The sequence below is a fragment of the Oryza sativa genome, chromosome 3 (genome assembly GCF_034140825.1).
Source record: "Oryza sativa Japonica Group chromosome 3, ASM3414082v1".
In the NCBI taxonomy this organism is placed as follows: domain Eukaryota; kingdom Viridiplantae; phylum Streptophyta; class Magnoliopsida; order Poales; family Poaceae; genus Oryza; species Oryza sativa.
In genome coordinates, this window is record NC_089037.1 from 15266615 (window position 1) to 15285069 (window position 18455).

At 40.0% G+C, this 18455-nt stretch overlaps 3 protein-coding genes across 6 annotated transcripts; 1 reads left to right on the plus strand and 2 right to left on the minus strand.

The window, feature by feature from the left end:
- The first annotated feature begins 660 nt into the window (after nucleotides 1-660).
- On the plus strand, nucleotides 661-9386 carry LOC9271339 (protein DGS1, mitochondrial). 2 transcript variants are annotated; one of them, NM_001417795.1, is made up of 14 exons: nucleotides 661-1010; nucleotides 1370-1484; nucleotides 1587-1790; nucleotides 2022-2150; nucleotides 2230-2397; nucleotides 3794-3988; nucleotides 4744-4844; nucleotides 5530-5619; nucleotides 7115-7187; nucleotides 7273-7301; nucleotides 7408-7531; nucleotides 8060-8170; nucleotides 8786-8886; nucleotides 8979-9386. In NM_001417795.1, the coding sequence occupies exons 1-14, from the start codon at nucleotides 769-771 to the stop codon at nucleotides 9109-9111; spliced, it is 1815 nt and encodes a 604-aa protein (NP_001404724.1). In that variant the 5' UTR covers nucleotides 661-768; the 3' UTR covers nucleotides 9112-9386. The 2 variants fall into 2 exon arrangements, with proteins under 2 accessions (NP_001404724.1, NP_001404725.1); NM_001417796.1 differs by lacking the exon at nucleotides 661-1010 and adding an exon at nucleotides 1082-1213.
- Nucleotides 9387-10201: 815 nt separating this feature from the next.
- LOC4332965 (E3 ubiquitin-protein ligase RDUF1) lies at nucleotides 10202-11208 on the minus strand. Its single transcript, NM_001417798.1, has one exon. The coding sequence runs from the start codon at nucleotides 11012-11014 to the stop codon at nucleotides 10373-10375; it is 642 nt and encodes a 213-aa protein (NP_001404727.1). The 5' UTR covers nucleotides 11015-11208; the 3' UTR covers nucleotides 10202-10372.
- A 331-nt stretch (nucleotides 11209-11539) lies between these two features.
- Nucleotides 11540-15546, minus strand: LOC4332966 (probable glucomannan 4-beta-mannosyltransferase 5). Of its 3 annotated transcripts, none has more exons than XM_026023606.2 (10): nucleotides 15346-15546; nucleotides 14913-15290; nucleotides 14734-14832; nucleotides 13381-13633; nucleotides 13013-13123; nucleotides 12794-12930; nucleotides 12605-12718; nucleotides 12325-12524; nucleotides 12024-12221; nucleotides 11540-11916 (listed from the first exon to the last, which is right to left on the minus strand). In XM_026023606.2, exons 1-10 carry the CDS (start codon nucleotides 15445-15447, stop codon nucleotides 11745-11747), a joined length of 1764 nt encoding a protein of 587 aa, XP_025879391.1. In that variant the 5' UTR covers nucleotides 15448-15546; the 3' UTR covers nucleotides 11540-11744. The 3 variants fall into 3 exon arrangements, with proteins under 3 accessions (XP_025879391.1, NP_001404723.1, XP_066164243.1); NM_001417794.1 differs by having other exon boundaries at nucleotides 14913-15244; nucleotides 15339-15522; XM_066308146.1 differs by having other exon boundaries at nucleotides 14913-15276; nucleotides 15339-15504.
- Nucleotides 15547-18455: the final 2909 nt, after the last annotated feature.

An 18455-nucleotide genomic window follows, 5' to 3' on the forward strand; every position in this document is an offset into this window, starting at 1 on the left:
TTTTCACTTTTATCTATATGGTAGGTCAGAGCTGGAGTACAGTATAATTTTGACTAAACTATACCGAGTGTTAAATAATCAATATGATGTTATCAGCTATATAAAAATATCAAAATAAAATTGAATGTACATACTGAGATATATAAAAAGGTAACCATAGATGTCTGCTCATGGTCACGCAAGGCGTGACTTAAATGGCTAGTCTAAACTTGATTCATGGACCCGGCACTTAATATTATGAATTTTTTCTCTCTTTGTTTAAATTCTCGTTCTTCAGCTTCGAAACAGGTAAAATAACCAGTCTCTCAACTCCCAGAACGGTAAAACTCGTCCACTTCAAAAAAAAAAAAAAGGGGGAACGGTAAAACTCTTAAAGCCTTGAATGGTAGGACATCGTACGGGAAACTACAATGAAACAAACAAGCTAGGAAGAGAAAAATATACTTCCCGATCAAAAGCATACTATCACGAATTCGAAAACTTTTGGAGAAATTCAAATTTGAAATGAACAAACCATAAAAAAAATCCTACAAATACGATTATATTGATAGTAAAAATTTTCAAAAAGAAATATTGAATTTACCCATCGTTTTTGAATGGAACAGATGGGAACAATATGTGAAAATGAGAAAAAAATGCCTAATGGGCTGACGACTCAATAAGCCCAAAACACACGCGAGTCCAAAGCATCACAGCACGAGCCGTCGCGGCGTCTCCGGCCGCCGCCGCAGCCGCCGCCGCCGTAGCACATCTCCCGCTCGCTGGAGTATGGCTGCTTCGCCGCCTCCGCGGAGCCCTAGCTCCGGCGATCCGGCTGAGGCCGCCGACCTGGCCGCCTCCGCCGCCGCCGCTCTAGCATCTCCCGCTCGCGTATGGAGCTCCCTCCTCGCCCGCCTTCCCTCGCTCTCGGACTACTCCCGCCTCCTCTCCGTAGGCCGCGGCCGCGGCCGCCGACGGCGTCGCGCCGCTCTCCCGCTCCCCATTCGGCCTGCCGCCGCCCACTCCGCCCGGTGAGGAATCCCCTCGGCTCCTATGCTTCTTATGCTTCGCAGGCTTTTCATGGAGTAGTGTAGTAACTAGTACCATTACCATGTACTTGTGATTCGTGGATTGGTGGACATGACAGGTAAAACAAATTGGGGCGAATTCTCGGTTAGCAGGTGGTGTATGTGGAACTCGTACTAATGTGTTTCGATGTTGATCACTGCTTGCAGTATGTGCTAATGTGCATCAGTTTTTCTTCTACTATATTCGATGCATCTTGTTATGTGGCTGGTTCATGTAATGCATTACTGATTTTTCACATGCCATTGATTATTGGTGTGCACAGAGTTACTTGGATATGTTTCTGACTATATGTTATTCGCAGGATTGCCGGTCAGATGCCCAAAGCTTTTGACATCCTACAAGATGTTGCGCAACACACTCTGTCTAATTTGCATGATATCCAGAAGAGCTTAATATTTTGGCAGTCCAAAGCAGAGGTATAAAGTTGATTCATAAAAATTGAAGTGCTTCTACACTTTTAATATGTAGAGAAGTCCACTACTTACTCATCTTCCGTTGTCCTATGCTATTTTCTCCAGGGAACAAGTTCACAGAAACTGTATTTTATGATCTTTGAAAGAGGTCCAAGGGCCTTTGTCGAAGCAGCATGGCAAACACTGACTAGACTCAAGAGCAATGGGAGTCCAGTCCCGCACCTTTTGCACTCTGCTTCTGATATGGTCTCAACAAAACTTGCTGTCCTGACAAGTATGCAACACTGCTTGGCTGCTTTTCTTGCTGAGGTTTGTTTAATCAAATGCGATTATCAATATCAAATGCTGATGTCAAGTAGAATAAATTGTTCTTTACAATAGTTTCAATATCAACTTTGAAGCAGCTCCCCTATCAACTGGTGTACTATGGTGTCCAAATTATTCAAGCTCTTCTTTTTAATACTTTGGATAAATTTACTTATAGAACATGGCTACTGTTTCTCATACATGAATTCGAATTCTACCTTGCCTCTTCTATAGGTTTACTTTGAAGTTGATAAGTGCAGAAAAGGACTAACAGAAAGTTCAGATAAATCGCTACATACTCTATTCATTGTTCTGAATTCTGTCTTCTCCAAATTGGAGGTATCATTTAGAAATGCTGTTGAGGTATGCAATGTTCTTTTTGCATGTTTTGGATGTTACAAGTATGACATGCTAGCTATTTCACATAGTTTCATTTCTTCAGGGACAAACTCTATTATGCACACATGATGGGAAGTCGCCTGAACTTATCTTTGAAAGATTGCCAGAAGTTGATGTTGAGAGTTCAGAGTGGACAGAGGTGTTATCAGCAAATGCTATAACATTGATCTACCAAAACCTCCAGAAGTTCGATGATTTTATTTCTGATCAGGTAATCAACTCTCCTTTTTACAACAAGACACATGCCATATTGTTACTTCTCAGCCTTGCGGGTTCCACATTAATGCTAACCGAGTTGGTGAAGGCGTATTGAGGGAGCATTTCTATAGATCACCCTCTATGGCTGTACCTGTTTGTGCTTCCTGTAGAAAATATTTGTGTTTACACAACTTAGCAACTAATTTCTGTCCATGCAATGTGAATGCTTTCAGTCTAGAAACTAGTGGTAGAAGTATAGATATAATGCAAGACACAACGGTAGTTGATTCTAACTGACAACTCTTTTATCATAATAACCGTGTGGATAAGAAGGTTAATCTGTTGAAACACCAAATATTCTCAAAGTACTAGTTTAGCATTGTCCAGTGAATCTTTTCTTTTTCTTTTTTGCAAAAGTTAGTTCCCTTTTCACTGAAATTACACATGTTTAACTTCATACCACTGAAATATTGCTGTTAACTTTTATTTTCACCGCGATGTTACTCCATTAACTGCTATTATCACCTTAAATCCTTCCTTTTCCTCTTCTCAATTTCCTTTCTACCCTCGTTTTCTCCTGACCTGATCTTCACCCTCCTCTGTTGACGTGGTGCCACCACCTAACGCCATCTCTGCCTGGTCTCGGCATGAATCTGTGTGTGGTGTTTTAGTTGTATATGCCCATCCACCACCATCTCCAGGACTCCGCATCAATTTTGCTTCGACACTGGCAATGTGGACATACCACAGAGGCATGCGTTCCTTCAGCTTTAGCAAGGAGATACCAGCAAGACATTCACCTGCTCCTGCTGCAACAAGGATATGGATGTGGGTAATGAGAGCTTGCTGATTGTTACCCCTTGTTGCCGTGTTGCTGTCTCTTGCCAGCGAGTGAATGAGGGTTCAGTTCCTTTATGCTTCTTCCTTCTTGAGCTTGACCTGGGCCGTGTCCTTTATCATGCGTGCCATGCCTCTCGCTGACTGGCATGTGCACTGCTTGCTGCCTTCTTCTCTACTCTCACACAGGGTAAATACGAAAGTACACGTGTCTTTTGCCTAAAAAAAAGTAAAAACAAATTATAATTGTTATATAGAAGTGAACAATGCAAAGTTTTAGTGGTATAGAAGTTAACGGTGAGATTTCTATAGCATAACTCTGAGCTGGTGCGGTTTTGGTGATATGAAACCAATTCTTTTGGTTAAATATTTTCAACTTATTCTGTTATTACCGTAATAAACAATTGAGTTAATCTGTAATTCTTACTTGGAATAAGTGAGGATTGTTCACTTTTGAAAATATAAATTTGCTACTGTTCGCAGAAGTTAGAAGTATGTATATGTGTTACAGTTCCATTATGTGAAGCAATATGTTGCATAATTATCTCAAGCATATTTTTTTTCTATTGTAGTTTTCGAACCACAAAAGACCAAGAAATACGACCATATATTGGTTGCCCTACACATGTGGAGCATTGGGCCTCTCTGCATGTTCTTTATGGCTTTTGCGCCACAGTAGCTTGATGGGAAGTTCTGACATTGACAACTGGATTCAAGATGCAAAAGAATCGATGGTTGGTTTTTGGGATGTGCATGTTGGGCAACCAGTAAGATACTTTCTGGATATGTCCTTTTATTGTGTACCATATGCATGATGCTAGCATTAGTTAACTAAAGTCGAATTGAGTTACTTTAGGGCTCATTTTGATAGGTGTAGTTTATGTCCAATCCCTTCAAGTTGGCAAGGAATTTGAACTAAAATCTCCACCAAGGGATGAGGTCTAATCCCCCTATATGCAGTATGTGAGGGTAGAGATATCAGATAATCACATTAACCAGTATAGATAATTATATTGGAAGACATACAAGATGTTCTATGAAATACTGTATCCCAATATTTATCTGTTAAAAATGAAAAGCAGATTACTGCTTAATTAGCAAGTGTGGTATGCTGTTTTGTGTACTATTAGCTGTGCTTTTGTGTCAATGTTAAAAAATCGACTTGCCTTTACCGGATGACTTCACTTATTAGTTATTACCATCAACAATCTTAAGGCAATTAGTATATCCAGGTTAAGAAACTTGTTAATATGCACCTTCATCAGCATGCACATTTCATCAGTGCACTAAATTCTGCTCATTCAACTCCTATGTGTGTCCATAACATTTTTTACAGAACTCCTGCAATTATGCTTGATTTGGCTGATAACTTATAATTGACCTTACTATGTCAACAAAAAGAATGCATCCCTCTGTGACTGTGTCCAGCTAAACTCGATGTTCTTTGTACTTTTCAAATTTAGAAATCATCTATATTACTAAGCTCTATCATGACCTCATTCTTCTCTTTGAGAATCATTAGATCATTTCCATCAGGGATGAACTTTTTGAGACATTCAAACAAAGATCTAAACATGAAATGGAAAAACAAGAGGTCCAACAAACTGAAGAATCATTGCGCAGGTTATTCCAATGATGCCCATGCTCTTTTGTAAAGCTTACACATGCATGCTTCCTTACTCAAAACTTAGTAAAGTATTGTTCTGAATTAGGCTTTTCTCCTTCAAACCTACACGTGCCTTTCTCCTTACCAAAACTTTTTATAGAAGTGTTCTAAGTTAATATCCATTTGATATGGCCTAAGTTTCACCTCCTTACCCAAACAAGATGACATGTATCTGCAGTTTCAAGATTTTACAATGACTATATATGGTTCAGTAATGTACCAGACATCCATGCCATTTGAATTATATGCGCCCTTTTACTTTCTTGGAAGTGTTCCTGTATGAAATTGTGGGTTAAAATTAGGTTTTGCTTCTTGTGCCTTTTTTATATATCTCAGGTAATATCGATCTGTTGACTGTTGAGATTGACTAATTTTCGTTAGTAATCAACAAAAAGGGCTTCATCTCATAACCTACATCCTGTTTCTTGCTTGCTTCCTTCTTTTTTTTTCTTTTTTTCTTTTTTTGCCTTTTCTAGTCCCTTGACAATATTCATCACCCTGGAGCTATGTACTTTATTCCCACATTTTCTTGGAACTATGTAAAATTTCAGGTTTGCATTGCATTTATTTTCTGAAACACATTGAGTATTATAAAATGGTCTTGCATTATCTCACCGTACATGTTACATGTTGCCTTTGTAGGATGTTGCTTGACTTTTGTGGGAACACTTCAAATGAAAAACCGCCACAAGATATGTCAGAGCTAGCAATGATGGAGATTGTCATGAAGAGGTAAGAGTGTTTGAATATTTATGGTGTCTTGGCTTTGACAGTCATAGCTTATTTCAAGGGGAAAATTTGCACGCTCAAAAGTCACCTGGAATTATTTTGCTTTTGTATCGGAATCTATTGACAAGAAAAAATTTGTGTTTGTCAAGTACCATTTTTTAATTTTTGTTTGTTTCGAAACTAAATTAATTCAGTTGGTACTGGGGACAGACCTTGTCTTTTTTTTTTTTGGTGGAATGACCAAAGGAGGTCATTCAATGTAATTAAGATAGGAAGAAAAAGTTACAGACCTTGTAATGAAAAACTAAATATTAGTGATTCTCATAAGGCTGTACATAAGTGCATCCCTTGATACCTCCGAGGGGTATAAGTTTCGTTTGAAAAAAGTAGAAACGAACCCCACCCAACACTAACACGTAACACCCCTTACTCTATACTTTTCTAACAAACTACATATCTTATTCCAAACTAAACTGATACCTTCCTAACTAATAGATATGATAGCAAATAAGTACTCTCTATTATTGCAAACTACCGAATTTATTTGGGCAATAGGCGTTATTATTGTGTAAGGTTTACCCTTTCCTAGTCATACTGCTGCAGTATTGCTTGCTGAAAAACTGACGCGCGTTCCAGCTGTGGTCACAAAAAGCTTTTGAACTTCCATTTTATTTTCTCTGCCTGGTTTCACAGTGTAGGCTGGTAGCAACTGGTTACCCATAGTTACTGGCCAGTAGGTTTTTCTCTGCTGGTTACTAGTTACCACTCGGTGGTACTTGCCAGTAACTAAAGCCTGTGAGACCAAAAAAGGCATAGCACATCTTTGGCTTTCCAACTGTAATTTTCTCAAGGATTTCTCTCTTTTGTTTCAGTAAAGGTTTATAACCTGTTGGTGAAATAATGGTACTATTTAGAGTTAAAACTTCAAGATGGGTTTGACTCAGTTCCAAAGTGGGCTGAATCAATATTTTCTTAGTCAAAAATAAATTTTAAAATGATTTGATCTTGATGTGCATAACAGTTAAGTTCGTGTTGTAGAATTCTAATCTATGTCTCATCTTGCATTAAAAATGATGAATTTTTGTTAACAATCCTAAGTTTAGTATCTTTGAGTTTCTGCCATGATCGATGAATTAATAACTTTCTAAATTCTAATATTAGACACAAGCTTCAGGAAGTTAAGAATCATTTGTATAGTTGCTTCTATGACTCCTTGGAGTGACTTGTTGCATGGCTTATGTCAATAGAATCTGAACTTCTGCAGGAGACTTTTTGTGTATTACATGCTTTGTATGCACTTATGTTGCTTACATAACTTAATGGGCACTTCACATTTTATCCTTATTTATCTGATACCTAAATTTCTATGCTTTTGACGATCACTCAATGGACTAAATTGATGGAGCTTCTTTTGTTAAAAAATGAAAACTAAACTAGCTGTTTACATTTTACTGACTCAAGCAATGAACAATGACACTTCTCTAATATGTTGATACAGATATGAGAAGGAAGCAATGCATCCATTTAAAGGTCTTTCCAGTGGAAAATTAACATGTGCATTGTCTATTCAGGTTCTTCCCCTTCTATCTCTATTTAGGATGCACTCAGTTCAAGTTAACCTGCATTTTTTCTAACATTCTGATCCTAAAAATTCAGATTGAGAAGCATAAACTGGCTCTTCTGGAGTAAGTTATACTAATGTATTCTGACAATACTGCTTAAAATGCATGATGATAAATTTTTTATGTCTAATATTAAACTGCAAGAGATGATTGAATTGTTTTTACACAGGGCAATGCTGGAGCTGGACCAGATCCTTAGGGCAAATGAGATAAACTTTGCTATTCTTGCAGCACTACCTGCATTTGGTGTTTCACTTCTGCTGCTCTTTGCAGTTCGAGCATGGGCTACACATGTATGTATAACCATATAGACCCATTGCTGTCTTATTCAGGGGCATCTAGCACAAATAGGGAAGATTTTCACTACTTTCTTTTTGAAAAAAAATACAAATTGATCCCTAGCAAAACATTTTTGCAGAAATGGAACTTTCTGCACTACACCGTGATATTAAGCACTATATATTCGTAGCATGGGATCTCAGGATTCGGGGCTGTGTAAACTACCACATAGGATGGTCCCTAGATATGCTAGAGTTCTACAAAACATCCCATGTGGTAGTATACACCGTGTCATGTACGTAAACAACTAATGTCATGGCTCTGATCTATTTTTAGCAAAGTTTCATGAAAGGTCTATTTGTAATAATATTTTCTAAAAGGGGACAAATTGTGAAAACACTATCCGCAACTAGCAGGAGATATAATCTTGATATATTATATCCCAGTGGTTTGCAGTTTTCACCATGGACAAGTGTGCATGAAAAAGATAATAGGAATACTAGGTTCAGATATGGTTAATTATTGTCCTCACTATGAAATAGGGCCGTGGTGCTGAGGGAAGAGGTAGGACTGCACGGCGTCAGCGAAGGCTGCTTCTTGCTGATGTAGAGAAAAGGCTTATGGAGTTTCAGAATTGCATGGCTAATGGAATGGTAACCTTATCATTATCTTAAATTAGACTACATGACCTTATCTTGATCTTAAATTAGACTACATTGACATTTATTTGGATGAGGGACAAAATACTTGATCTGGTTTCCTGTTGGTGGCTATTCCCTTCTCTAAGAAATACTACCTTCGTTTTTTAATAAATAACACCGTTGACTTTCAGAATTACGTTTGATCATTTGTCTTATTAATTAAAAAAACTAGTGTAAATATACTAAAGTACAAGTCATATTTAAAGTTTCTTTAATGATAAAACATGTCACAGCAAAACAAATGACATTTGTATAAATTTTTTTAATAGGATGAATGGTTAAATGTCATGTCATAAGTCAACAACTTGAAAAAACAGAGGGAGTATATAACGCTTTCCTATTGTATTTTGTCTGCAAAAACCTTATTCCTTCACCTAGTATGAGAAAACAAGAAACTGCCATTTTCAAGATTGGACATCCCCACCTTCGTCTTGAAAATCCAAGATTGAAGTGCTTTCGTATTGATGAGAAAGTCATTTTCTTTCGACTTTCGAATTACAAACTTGAAAAATATTAGGATTACAATACGTACTAATAAATGTCTGGCTGAATTTCCTAATTTTACAGGAGGAAGAGGCATGCTGTAAGTTCGGGTTAACACTGTACACCCTTGATAGACTATACAAAGCTGTTGAATCGCAGGCGAGAGAAACAGGAGAGTGGTCAAGGTGAGTCTCAAACTCATAGCTCTTTTTGATACTTCCCTTGGCTACCTAGGTTTGATTGCCTGTGAACCAAAAAAATCGTTTTCCGATTGCAGCTTGAGAGAAGACATGTTTGATCTGGCAAAGCCTGGTGTGGGCATGGAAGACAAGCTGGTTCTGCTGTCCCGGCTCAAAGGGATGTACGACTGCTTACTTCCATCACCGTCAGGTGTCTTGCCCCGTCTGTAGTCTTCTCATCTTCCTTTCCTTTCCTTTTCTTCTTTTCTTTTTGGTCACGTGTGACGATTAGTGAACCCCAATCTTAGACGACATGAATTTGCTTGGCGTTTTAAGAGTCGTCAAATTTTGAATTTTTTATGCCCCGGGTACTTTGATTGTAGCCCTTTCGGCTCCATGGAGTGATGATGGCTTTTGTGCTGCTGCAATGTTTGCACCAGAGATTACTGACTGTAAATCCAAAATCTCTTCTAACTGGATGCTTAATTCATGTGCCACACCCATTTTACATTTGTTTCTCATCATTGAAGCACATCGAAATTTAGGGTGGGGATCCTCTACCATAATATCACTATCATTATAAGTCACTTGGTATGTGGGTCTCATTCTCCTATTGTCCTACACATAAGTGTCTATAATTGGAGTGCCACTATGGTAGAGGATGTAAACCCTGAAATTTGGCCCTGGAAAGCGTGAATGTGTCCAGATACTCCATGTTACTAGTATTTCGTAGTATATGTTAGCTGTGATCTAAGGTTGTGTTTTTTCCTCCAACTTCAATGAACGATATGTTTTTTCACAAATTTTCTATAGGAAAGTTGTTTAAAAAAATCACATTAATCTATTTTTCAAAAAAAGTTAATACTTAATTAATCATGTGCTAATAAATCGTTTCGTTTTATGTGCGCGTGAGATGGGTTCTCAACTCATTGGGAAGAACATAGCCTAAATCCACACTGCAACTTCCATTTTTAGTTAGTACGCTTTTCAAACTATATTAAAATAGTATATTTTTTCTTAAAAAATGTTTCTAAAAAGCTCATTTTAAAGTGAGTAATAATTAATACTCCATCCCCAAAATATATGACACTGTTATTTTTTATTTTTTCATAAAAAATATAGTATAAATATGTAAAAGTATAAGTTAAGAAATTGTAGATTACAGTTTCTTTTGATGATAAAACAGGTAAAAAAATTATTCAGATGGTTTTTGAAAAAAAAGAGACTAACATCCATTTTCATTTTCCATGACGGAGATAAGAAAATACTACTAATAACCTTTCATCAAAAGATTAGTTTATGAAAAAAAAATGCTATCTGTAAATTAGCCCTTAAAGAAAGAAGCACCTCGACATTCCTTCTATTTACTTTATACTTAAACAAAGGGAAAGCATTGCATACTTACATTTGCATGCGAGTATATACATAGATAGCACGGCAAAATCCTAGTTAATCCAGATCACCCTTTCTTAAATTTGAGAGGAGTTATTAATTAATCCACATCATCTATGAGCACACGCGGAAGAGGAGGAATCGGATCCGTGCCGCGTTGCTCCGGGCCCTCGCCGTCATCGTGGGCCCGGCCCATGACCAGCACGCTCAGCACCACGCGCCTCCCCCTCATCACCACCCTCTCCCCATGCACCATCGCCACCACCACCTCCTCCTCCTCCGCCTCCGCCGCCGTCGCCGGCGGCATCTCGTGCCGGCACAGCGGGCAGCTGCCGTGGATCCCCAGCCACCGCTCCACGCACTCGCCGTGGAACCGGTGCCCGCACGGCATCTCCTTCCTCCTCCCGCTCCCGCACGTCTCCCTGGACTCCTCCCCGTCGTCGAGGCAGATCGCGCAGTCGGACGCCTCCTCGCCGTCGTCATCCTCCTCCTCGACCTCCCTCAGCGCCGCGATCGATGCCCTGGACGCCGGGGCCACGCCGCCGCCACCGTCGGCGCTGGCGCTGCCGTCCTCGTAGAAGACGTGGTGCACCAGGTACGCCCGCCCCCGCAGCTCCGGCGCCGACGAGACGGACGCCCCGACGAGCACCGGCGGCACGCCCGCCACCGTCCGCCCGCTGTCCCTGTCCGTCACCGGCGTCACGATCGACACCATCGACGAGGGAGCATTGGTGAGCGACATTACCCGATCTCTTCAATTTCCTCTTAATAATTCTTCGCGATGCTTTTGCTACCATCTGCCTCGCTCTCGCTATCGTTCTCGCTCGATTTGATATAGAGGAGGAAAAGACGCCTTCTCGATGATCGGTGGATTGGGTTGATGATGCGCATGGCGCCAAAGGGTTCGAGGTAGGTGAGCCTTTTTTTTCTTTTTTGTCTCACAATTTTGCAGCTCCGACAAAGCGGTGGCGATCGATTGGGATTTGGGCTCCACATGTGCACTTCGTCTTCTTGCAGCAACACAAGGTCCATCACTTCAATTTTGGATGCATGCTGATTTTGCTTGGATTCAGGCTGAATTTGGTTTGTTTGGACACCAGAAATGTCCTTTTTTGACTAGGAAGGTTGTTGCTGTTCTTGACATCCCAGTGCAAAAGGGGTTTGATGATTCACAATTTTGGAATGTTCTTGGAAGATCTCTTTGATGATTGACAATTTTGGGGTGTTCTTGGAAGATTTCTCATGGTGGAGCCATGTGCGCAGAAACTCAGCAAAAAGGCAGACCTGTGAATTTGTTGATATATACTGGATTGTTATTGACATTTTTGACCTTTTGTAACTATGCAAAATACTACAGGTCAACATAAACTGTGACGTACTCTACAATTTAAAAATGCTTTCTGGAGAAATTTAAACACAGAAAAGAATCACATATCAGATTGATGAAACGGCAGCAGATTTGACTTGATTTGTCAGAAGCAGCAATGATCAGGTAGAGTGCCAACGCAATTCAGCCCCAGAAGAAAGAAGGCTAATCCTTGGAGATAGAGATTTATGTAGAAGCTGTTCTTTCCATGGAAGACAAGGTTGTAGGATGCACAAAAGATGAGGAACACCGATAATCCGATCTCAGGTAGATTCACTCTGCAGCAAATGACAATGTCAGGTTAAGCATGCATGCAGAACTCCAGCACCTACCACTACCAGCTTATCTAAAGATTGCAGTAGCAAATTGGAGAAATAAATTTTACCTGTTTATTAACCTTTTCCTGGATTTTTGAAGCAATGGAGTCTCATTATTCTCGTCGAAGGCATTGTTCCCCACTTTCTTCGTCACAATCCATTGGTTGAATTCTTGCAGTTGCAGCAGACCAGCTACAGCAGCTCTCAACCGATGCATGGACATGACGCTCTCGAATAAAATCCACAGTGGCACTGTGTGCAGATTTCTGGAGTGAAAAGACAGTTATGGCAAATCAAATTCATCCAAAAGGGTAAAGCGATGAACAAACTGTTTGAGAATTGTAACAAAGATTGTAAGAGAGAACTGACTCTGGATTTCTTATGGCAGTGACAATCAGGAGTGCTGTAGGAATGTAGGCAACGCCCCAGATTGGCAGGAAGAGCTCTGGGATCATGACCGACACAGGGATGATAACATTGTAGAGAATAAAGGCAACAGCAGGGGCAACAACTCTCCTCACCAGGAAGAAGCTATACAGTATGTAGATCTTCTTCAAGGATGACACTTTCTGACGGAGCAACAGTGGCAGGTTATGTTTTATGCAGATTTACTTGTTCTGGTTCATCAAAAAAGGAGAAGAAATGGTACCTTGGCAACCAAGACATCCCATATCATCTTTCGGAACAAGTTTGCACCGCCACAAGACCACCGGAACTGTTGTCGGCAGTATGCTTTATAAGTGGATGGAAGCTCACTCTTTACCTGTGACGTATTTGCTTTATCAGATGCTATCGTCGAGTGATTGAACAGAACAAATTAAGGATTCGGTCTTCTTACTCTGAGGTCCCCTAAATAGATGAATTTCCATCCCTTTAAGGTTGCTCGGACAGCCAAGTCCATGTCTTCAACTGTAGTTCGATCCTTCCAACCTCCTGCGTCATTGATAGCTTCTGTGCGCCATACACCAGCGGTCCCTAACAAGGTACCAGTGTTTAGGAGACTATCACCATGTTCCTTTTGTGATCTACATAAAACATGAACAGTCGAGGTGTGCACCATTGAAACTGAAGAAAGCAAATGTAGCCGATCCTGCCTCCTGCTCAGCTTTGAAGTGGTAATCAAGGAATGTCTTCTGTATCCTTGTCAGTAGGCTTACTCTGTCATTCACTGTAAAATTCGGTCAACTAAAAATTGGACAGATCAGAATAAATAAAATTGCTATATCAGAGTTCAATGATGTGATATTATCTACAGAACCATTTGTTTCGATCTTTGTCTTTTGTAACACCACAAGAATCAAGAGCTAACAGAAGGCCACTTCAAATGCAAAATTTTGGTCACCTTACCAATATATACTGAATACTTCCCGCTAGCAAGAACTGCAAAAGGTAGTCTCAATGACATATCAAAAGATGAGGTCTTACCAAAAACCCACCGAGCTTGTACAAGCGCAACATTCTGATTGTGCATGAGGAACGGGACAGTTCTGAGAAGGAAATCCGGTTCTGGCTGGAAATCAGCATCAAATATGGCAACATATTCGCATTGCTTGGCATAGTCCCACTCCATTCCCTTCTTCAAGGCTCCTGCTTTGAACCCTTTGCGGCCACTTCTGGTGGCATACTTAATGTTTAGACCTTTGCTTGCCCAATCCTCACATTCCAGCTCAACCAAATTCTGCAAATTAAGTAAATTCTTGTTCATTTTCATTACATTTTCACAAGGTAGATGATTAATTTATTGCCCTTCTGTGTTAACAAAGTGCTAGGGACTGCAAATATATGCACACTAAAATGACATGTACAGATGTACTAAGGACGACTAGAGGTTGAGTTGGGTAATTTATAACTTTTCAGCTTGGATAAGAAAATATTTACACATGCCAGTCAAAGGTGACATCATTCAGTTCACCAGATGCCAAATGCTGAGATATCCCGACCGCAACTGCCTTTTATCCAACTACAACTGCCTTTTTACACAAAAAGTAAGCCACAAAGGTAATTGATGTAAATAGTAGTTTGTCAAATAGGATGTCTCATGCAAGTAAATTACTATTTAAGATTAAGTACTTATTGTCTAGACAAGGATACTTGAATCAGCTAATACTTCTTTACATGAAACTAACCATTTATGACAGTGATCATGTTTTTTACAGCTACAGGGTATGTCGTCATCCTTTTCTTTAAAAGGTAATGATCAATGACGTGCATTTCATTTTTCTTAGAGAAGGGTTTTTTTTTTTACCTGGCCTCTACATCCAACCAGATATATGCAACCTTACAAATTGAGAACTTAGCCCCTCGAATAACCCAATCTGAAATTCGCTCTTATGGAGATTTAAACTCAGGACTTTAGGATGCTACTTAGGTCACTGTAACCACTAGACTACATGCTCTTTTACTGTAATCACGTGCATTTCATATGGTCCAGGCACATGACTTAGCTTTCAGTCCTAGGACCTAAGACAGTTAACTACTTAAGGTTAGGTTCCTATGACGAAACTTAGTTGCTTTTGCTCCTTTTTATACTGATAGTGATATATGAAAGTGAAAAGCAATGTCATCCTTATGTACAACTAATCCAACTCATTACTCTTCAGTCTTCACACAGGAACAATGCTAACTCGTTAAGCTAACATACAGAAAAAGTGATAATCTACACTAATTACAGATTTTCAGAGGTCTAAGCTCCTGACGAAAAAAAAACCCGGAGTTTGGACATCTCAATCATATCATTCAGCCAGAAACTTGCCTAACAATAAGAAAAAGGAGAGATACCTTGATAAATGCGTCCGTGGAATCATCCAAAACTTGGATTATCAACCTCTCCTTTGGCCACTTGAGCCCACAAACTGCTCCGATTGACAACTTGTACACCTACACCCAAGAATCCAAAACATTTGAATTCGGCCGTATTTGTGTCTAATTTGAATCTTGTTGAATTGATTGGTTATTACCTCGAGCTCATTATACATGGGTATCTGGACCATGACCATGGGATAAGCAGCAGCAGCAGCCTCCCCCTTCTCCTCGTCGCCGGCGCCGGCGCCGCCGCCGAGGGGCTCCCACTTGAACCACCGCTCCGGCCTCCAGCCGACGAGCCTGGCGGCGACGCTGACGGCGGAGTTGTAGGTGGCCTCCACCACCAGCATCACCGACATCACCATGCACGCCCACACCCCGACCTGCAGCGCCGGCGCCACCGCGCGCGACCGCGCCCCCACCCACGCCTCGCGCCACCACGCGCCGCCGCCGCTCCCCGGCGACGTCGACGATCCCTCGCCGACGACTGGGAACGTACCACGACAAGAGCTCAGCTCACTGAAAGCAAGAAGCTAATTAACTTGGATGGGAAAATAAAAATGGAAAGAAAATCTTGGAACCTGTGACGAGGTAGGTGAAGTCGAGGGCGCCGGTGGAGACGGCGGCGAGGAGGGAGACGGCGGCGGCGAGGAGGAAGAGGACGGCGCCGGCTGCCTCGCCGGCCTCCATTGTTTCTCCGGGCGGTGGCGGCTGCCGTGGCCTCTGGAGAGAGAGAGGAGAGGAGAGTGATGTACAACGGAGGCTGAGCTGAGCTGAGCTGAGCAGTTGGATTTTTATCGCTCAGCTCTCGGGGGGCACGTGGACGGGACAGCGACACGGCGGGGCCATTATATTGGGTCTCAATGCCAATATTTTGCGCTTAATAGTTTAGGGATATTTACCATTTTCGTTAATTGCTTATTAAATCAAAAACCGTCCTAAAAAAACGAGAGAGGATGATAATAGTGATATGGTGATGGACTGGTGGATTCATTTGATTTGTTGCATTCTGGGTAAGGACAAGGAAAGATTCATATTCAGCTTAATTTGTCAAAATGTTGAGAATTAAAGCACTATAGTTTAAATTATATCTATGAGTATATTATACACTTATGAGTGTCCTTTCAAGGATTCAAATCGATTTCCATAAGATTAAACACACAAAATTGCGTTCCCAATAGTTTAGTGCACAATATGTTGGAGATGGATTTTTATCCCTCGAGGAAATATCCTCTTGTTTTGTGTCTGTTATTTAAAAAATCATCAAAAATTTGAAAATAAATTATGAAGATAAATCAATATATGAAATACCTTTCCACAAACATACATGTTAAAATTTGAAATATAAGATTCGAAACAAAAATAATAAATTTGACTGCGGTTACGCGTTCTATTCATAGTCAAATTTGTTATTTTGTTTTTTCTTGTATAAGTTGAATTTGAACGTGCATGTTTGTGAAGTGACATATCACATATTGATCTATCTTACTATTTTTTTCTATTTTTTATGACTTTTAAGTTACATAAAAAAAATAAGGGGATATTCCCTTAAGAAATGAATAGAGTTTCCCCAATTGTTACTAGTTGTGAGTAGAGCAGGGTCGCGGCTCTAGGCTAAGGCCGGTTGTGGGATCGCCTAAGGCACAAACCAAAGGGAACCTCAGCCCTCAAATCAAATCGATATCGTGCCAAAAAAGGCGTGCGGACAGCCATGTTTAGAAGGGCAATTTAATTTGATGATCTAGGGTGTCAAGCGTGTTGAGTATTTTAGATCTTTCAGTTGAGGCATTGAGCCATTGAATATCTCGGGCATCATGTCCGTCGGTTTGTCCTCGATCTGGCGGTTGTGACACATGTGTAGTTTATGTTACAGTTAAAAAGAAAAGCCTTACGAGCCTATAGTGTCGAACTATCAAATTTACCTAGGCCCTCGAAATTGTAGAGCCGATCCGATAGTAAATGTGATGGTTAATATAACTGTGTGAGTGTGGGTTGGTTATGTATAATATTTTATCCATGCTTTTTTTTTAGGGAATCCATGCTCTTTTTTTTTTGGCATTGCACAGGTGCAAATATCATAATAAAAAGGAAAATAAATCAGTTCGGGTGGTATGGTGATTTGGAGAGAGAGAGCAATGTGCTGGAAAGATGGTGAGTCACCAGTCAAATGTCATATGTGGCTGTGTCATATGAGATTGAAGCTTGCCCATTGCATGATGAGCTAAGAATTAAAATTTCCTGCGAGAAACATCCTGAGAGAGAACACCTGTCACCCGGAAAGATTAGTTTAGATCGCCCCCATTTGCATAGTACTAGTATATAGTACTATGAGCCAAAATTAGTAGGTCACGATGGAAAACGTTACAATATTTCAGAGAAACAACCTAACTAAAGTTTTACTTGTTTCTCTTGCCTTCTTCTCAGATCGATCAATCTATTATATCTATTTACCAGAGTGTTGCACACCGGCTGACCGATTTGCTGTGTAATTATCTATGGTACTATGCGCCACGTGGATAAATTAAATGCTGTCGAATTTAAGCTGCAAATCCTAACAAGTTAGTGGTGGCAGTTGAGCTCTCATCCATGCCTAGAAAATCCAGGTGTACAACTTTAGCGGACAGAGATTTGATAGCAGGGGACGAAAGAAGAAGAAGAAGAAGAACAAGTTGCAATTTGCATCATGCATGTAATCATCATACGTGTGCCTGAATTTTGAACGAGATGATGATCGAGCTTGAAGAACCAGCCTAAAATTAAATGAAACCTATGCAGGATTAACCAAATAATCCAAGTGGCGAGAGCTAGCTAGCTTAGGGCGGAGGTGGAGTGGAGTATGGGAGGGCCGATCGAGGGGCTGCCCACGAATCCGGTCAAACAAAATTTTGTAGCCATATCTTACTTATTTTCACCATATATACACCCTCTCAATACAAACTTATACATCCACATCTGCTTAAATTTGATCTAAAGTAAATTAAGCAAGTGTTACTCTCTATTTCGTTCTAGCTCCGCCCTTAAATTTACAGCGCGCCAAATCTAATGGTCCAACAATAATTAACTAATTAAGCTGGCTGATCTCGGCCGTATCATATGTGTGTTTTGCTGGGTAAATCATCGATGCATGCGCGCGACTGCATATATATGCAGGGATTTGGAGAAAACAAAAAGGAAATGTCCAGCTCGATATAAAGTGTGCAATTTAATTGTCCTGCTCTATTCTATCATAAATATTTGACAATCAGAATAAATTTTGATAAATAGTTTCTCAAATGCTTAGTGTAAAACACAAACAAAATAGTATACCTACATTTGCATTGAAAAATAATATTATATATCATGAACTTATTGGATTTTATAAACTTATACTGATATATAAAATTAATGGTCAAAAATTTGAAAAAAATGGATCAGACATTGCTTAAATATTTATAACTGGGTAAAGTATCTGTTTTCCTATAAAGCGATGACATGTATGATATGTACCGTTTCTTCCTTGGACTCCTCGATCTATTCTACTACTTCACTTACATATAAATCATCTTATCAATCAAGTTGAATGAAAATATGTCAAGTTCATTTTTTTTGGCTAAGGTTAAAATGGCTGAAATGCATCTTTATAGGTGGAAGTAGCAACTCCTTGCGCTAGGTGTATGTAAAAATTGAGGTTTTCCTAGGCGATCAACACAACTGCAAGT

Bases quoted from the DNA above. Each gene is read 5' to 3' on its own strand.
- LOC9271339 (NM_001417795.1), top strand. From the start codon at position 769: ATGGCTGCTTCGCCGCCTCCGCGGAGCCCTAGCTCCGGCGATCCGGCT. The intron at 1,485-1,586 runs GTATAAAGTTGA...TATTTTCTCCAG, and splicing joins TTTGGCAGTCCAAAGCAGAG to GGAACAAGTTCACAGAAACT. The intron at 7,532-8,059 runs GTATGTATAACC...ACTATGAAATAG, and splicing joins TTCGAGCATGGGCTACACAT to GGCCGTGGTGCTGAGGGAAG.
- LOC4332965 (NM_001417798.1), bottom strand. From the start codon at position 11,014: ATGTCGCTCACCAATGCTCCCTCGTCGATGGTGTCGATCGTGACGCCG.
- LOC4332966 (XM_026023606.2), bottom strand. From the start codon at position 15,447: ATGGAGGCCGGCGAGGCAGCCGGCGCCGTCCTCTTCCTCCTCGCCGCC. The intron at 15,291-15,345 runs GTCACAGGTTCC...CAAGTTAATTAG, and splicing joins CCCTCGACTTCACCTACCTC to CTTCTTGCTTTCAGTGAGCT. The intron at 12,525-12,604 runs GTACCATTTCTT...TTGCTCCGTCAG, and splicing joins GGGATGTCTTGGTTGCCAAG to AAAGTGTCATCCTTGAAGAA.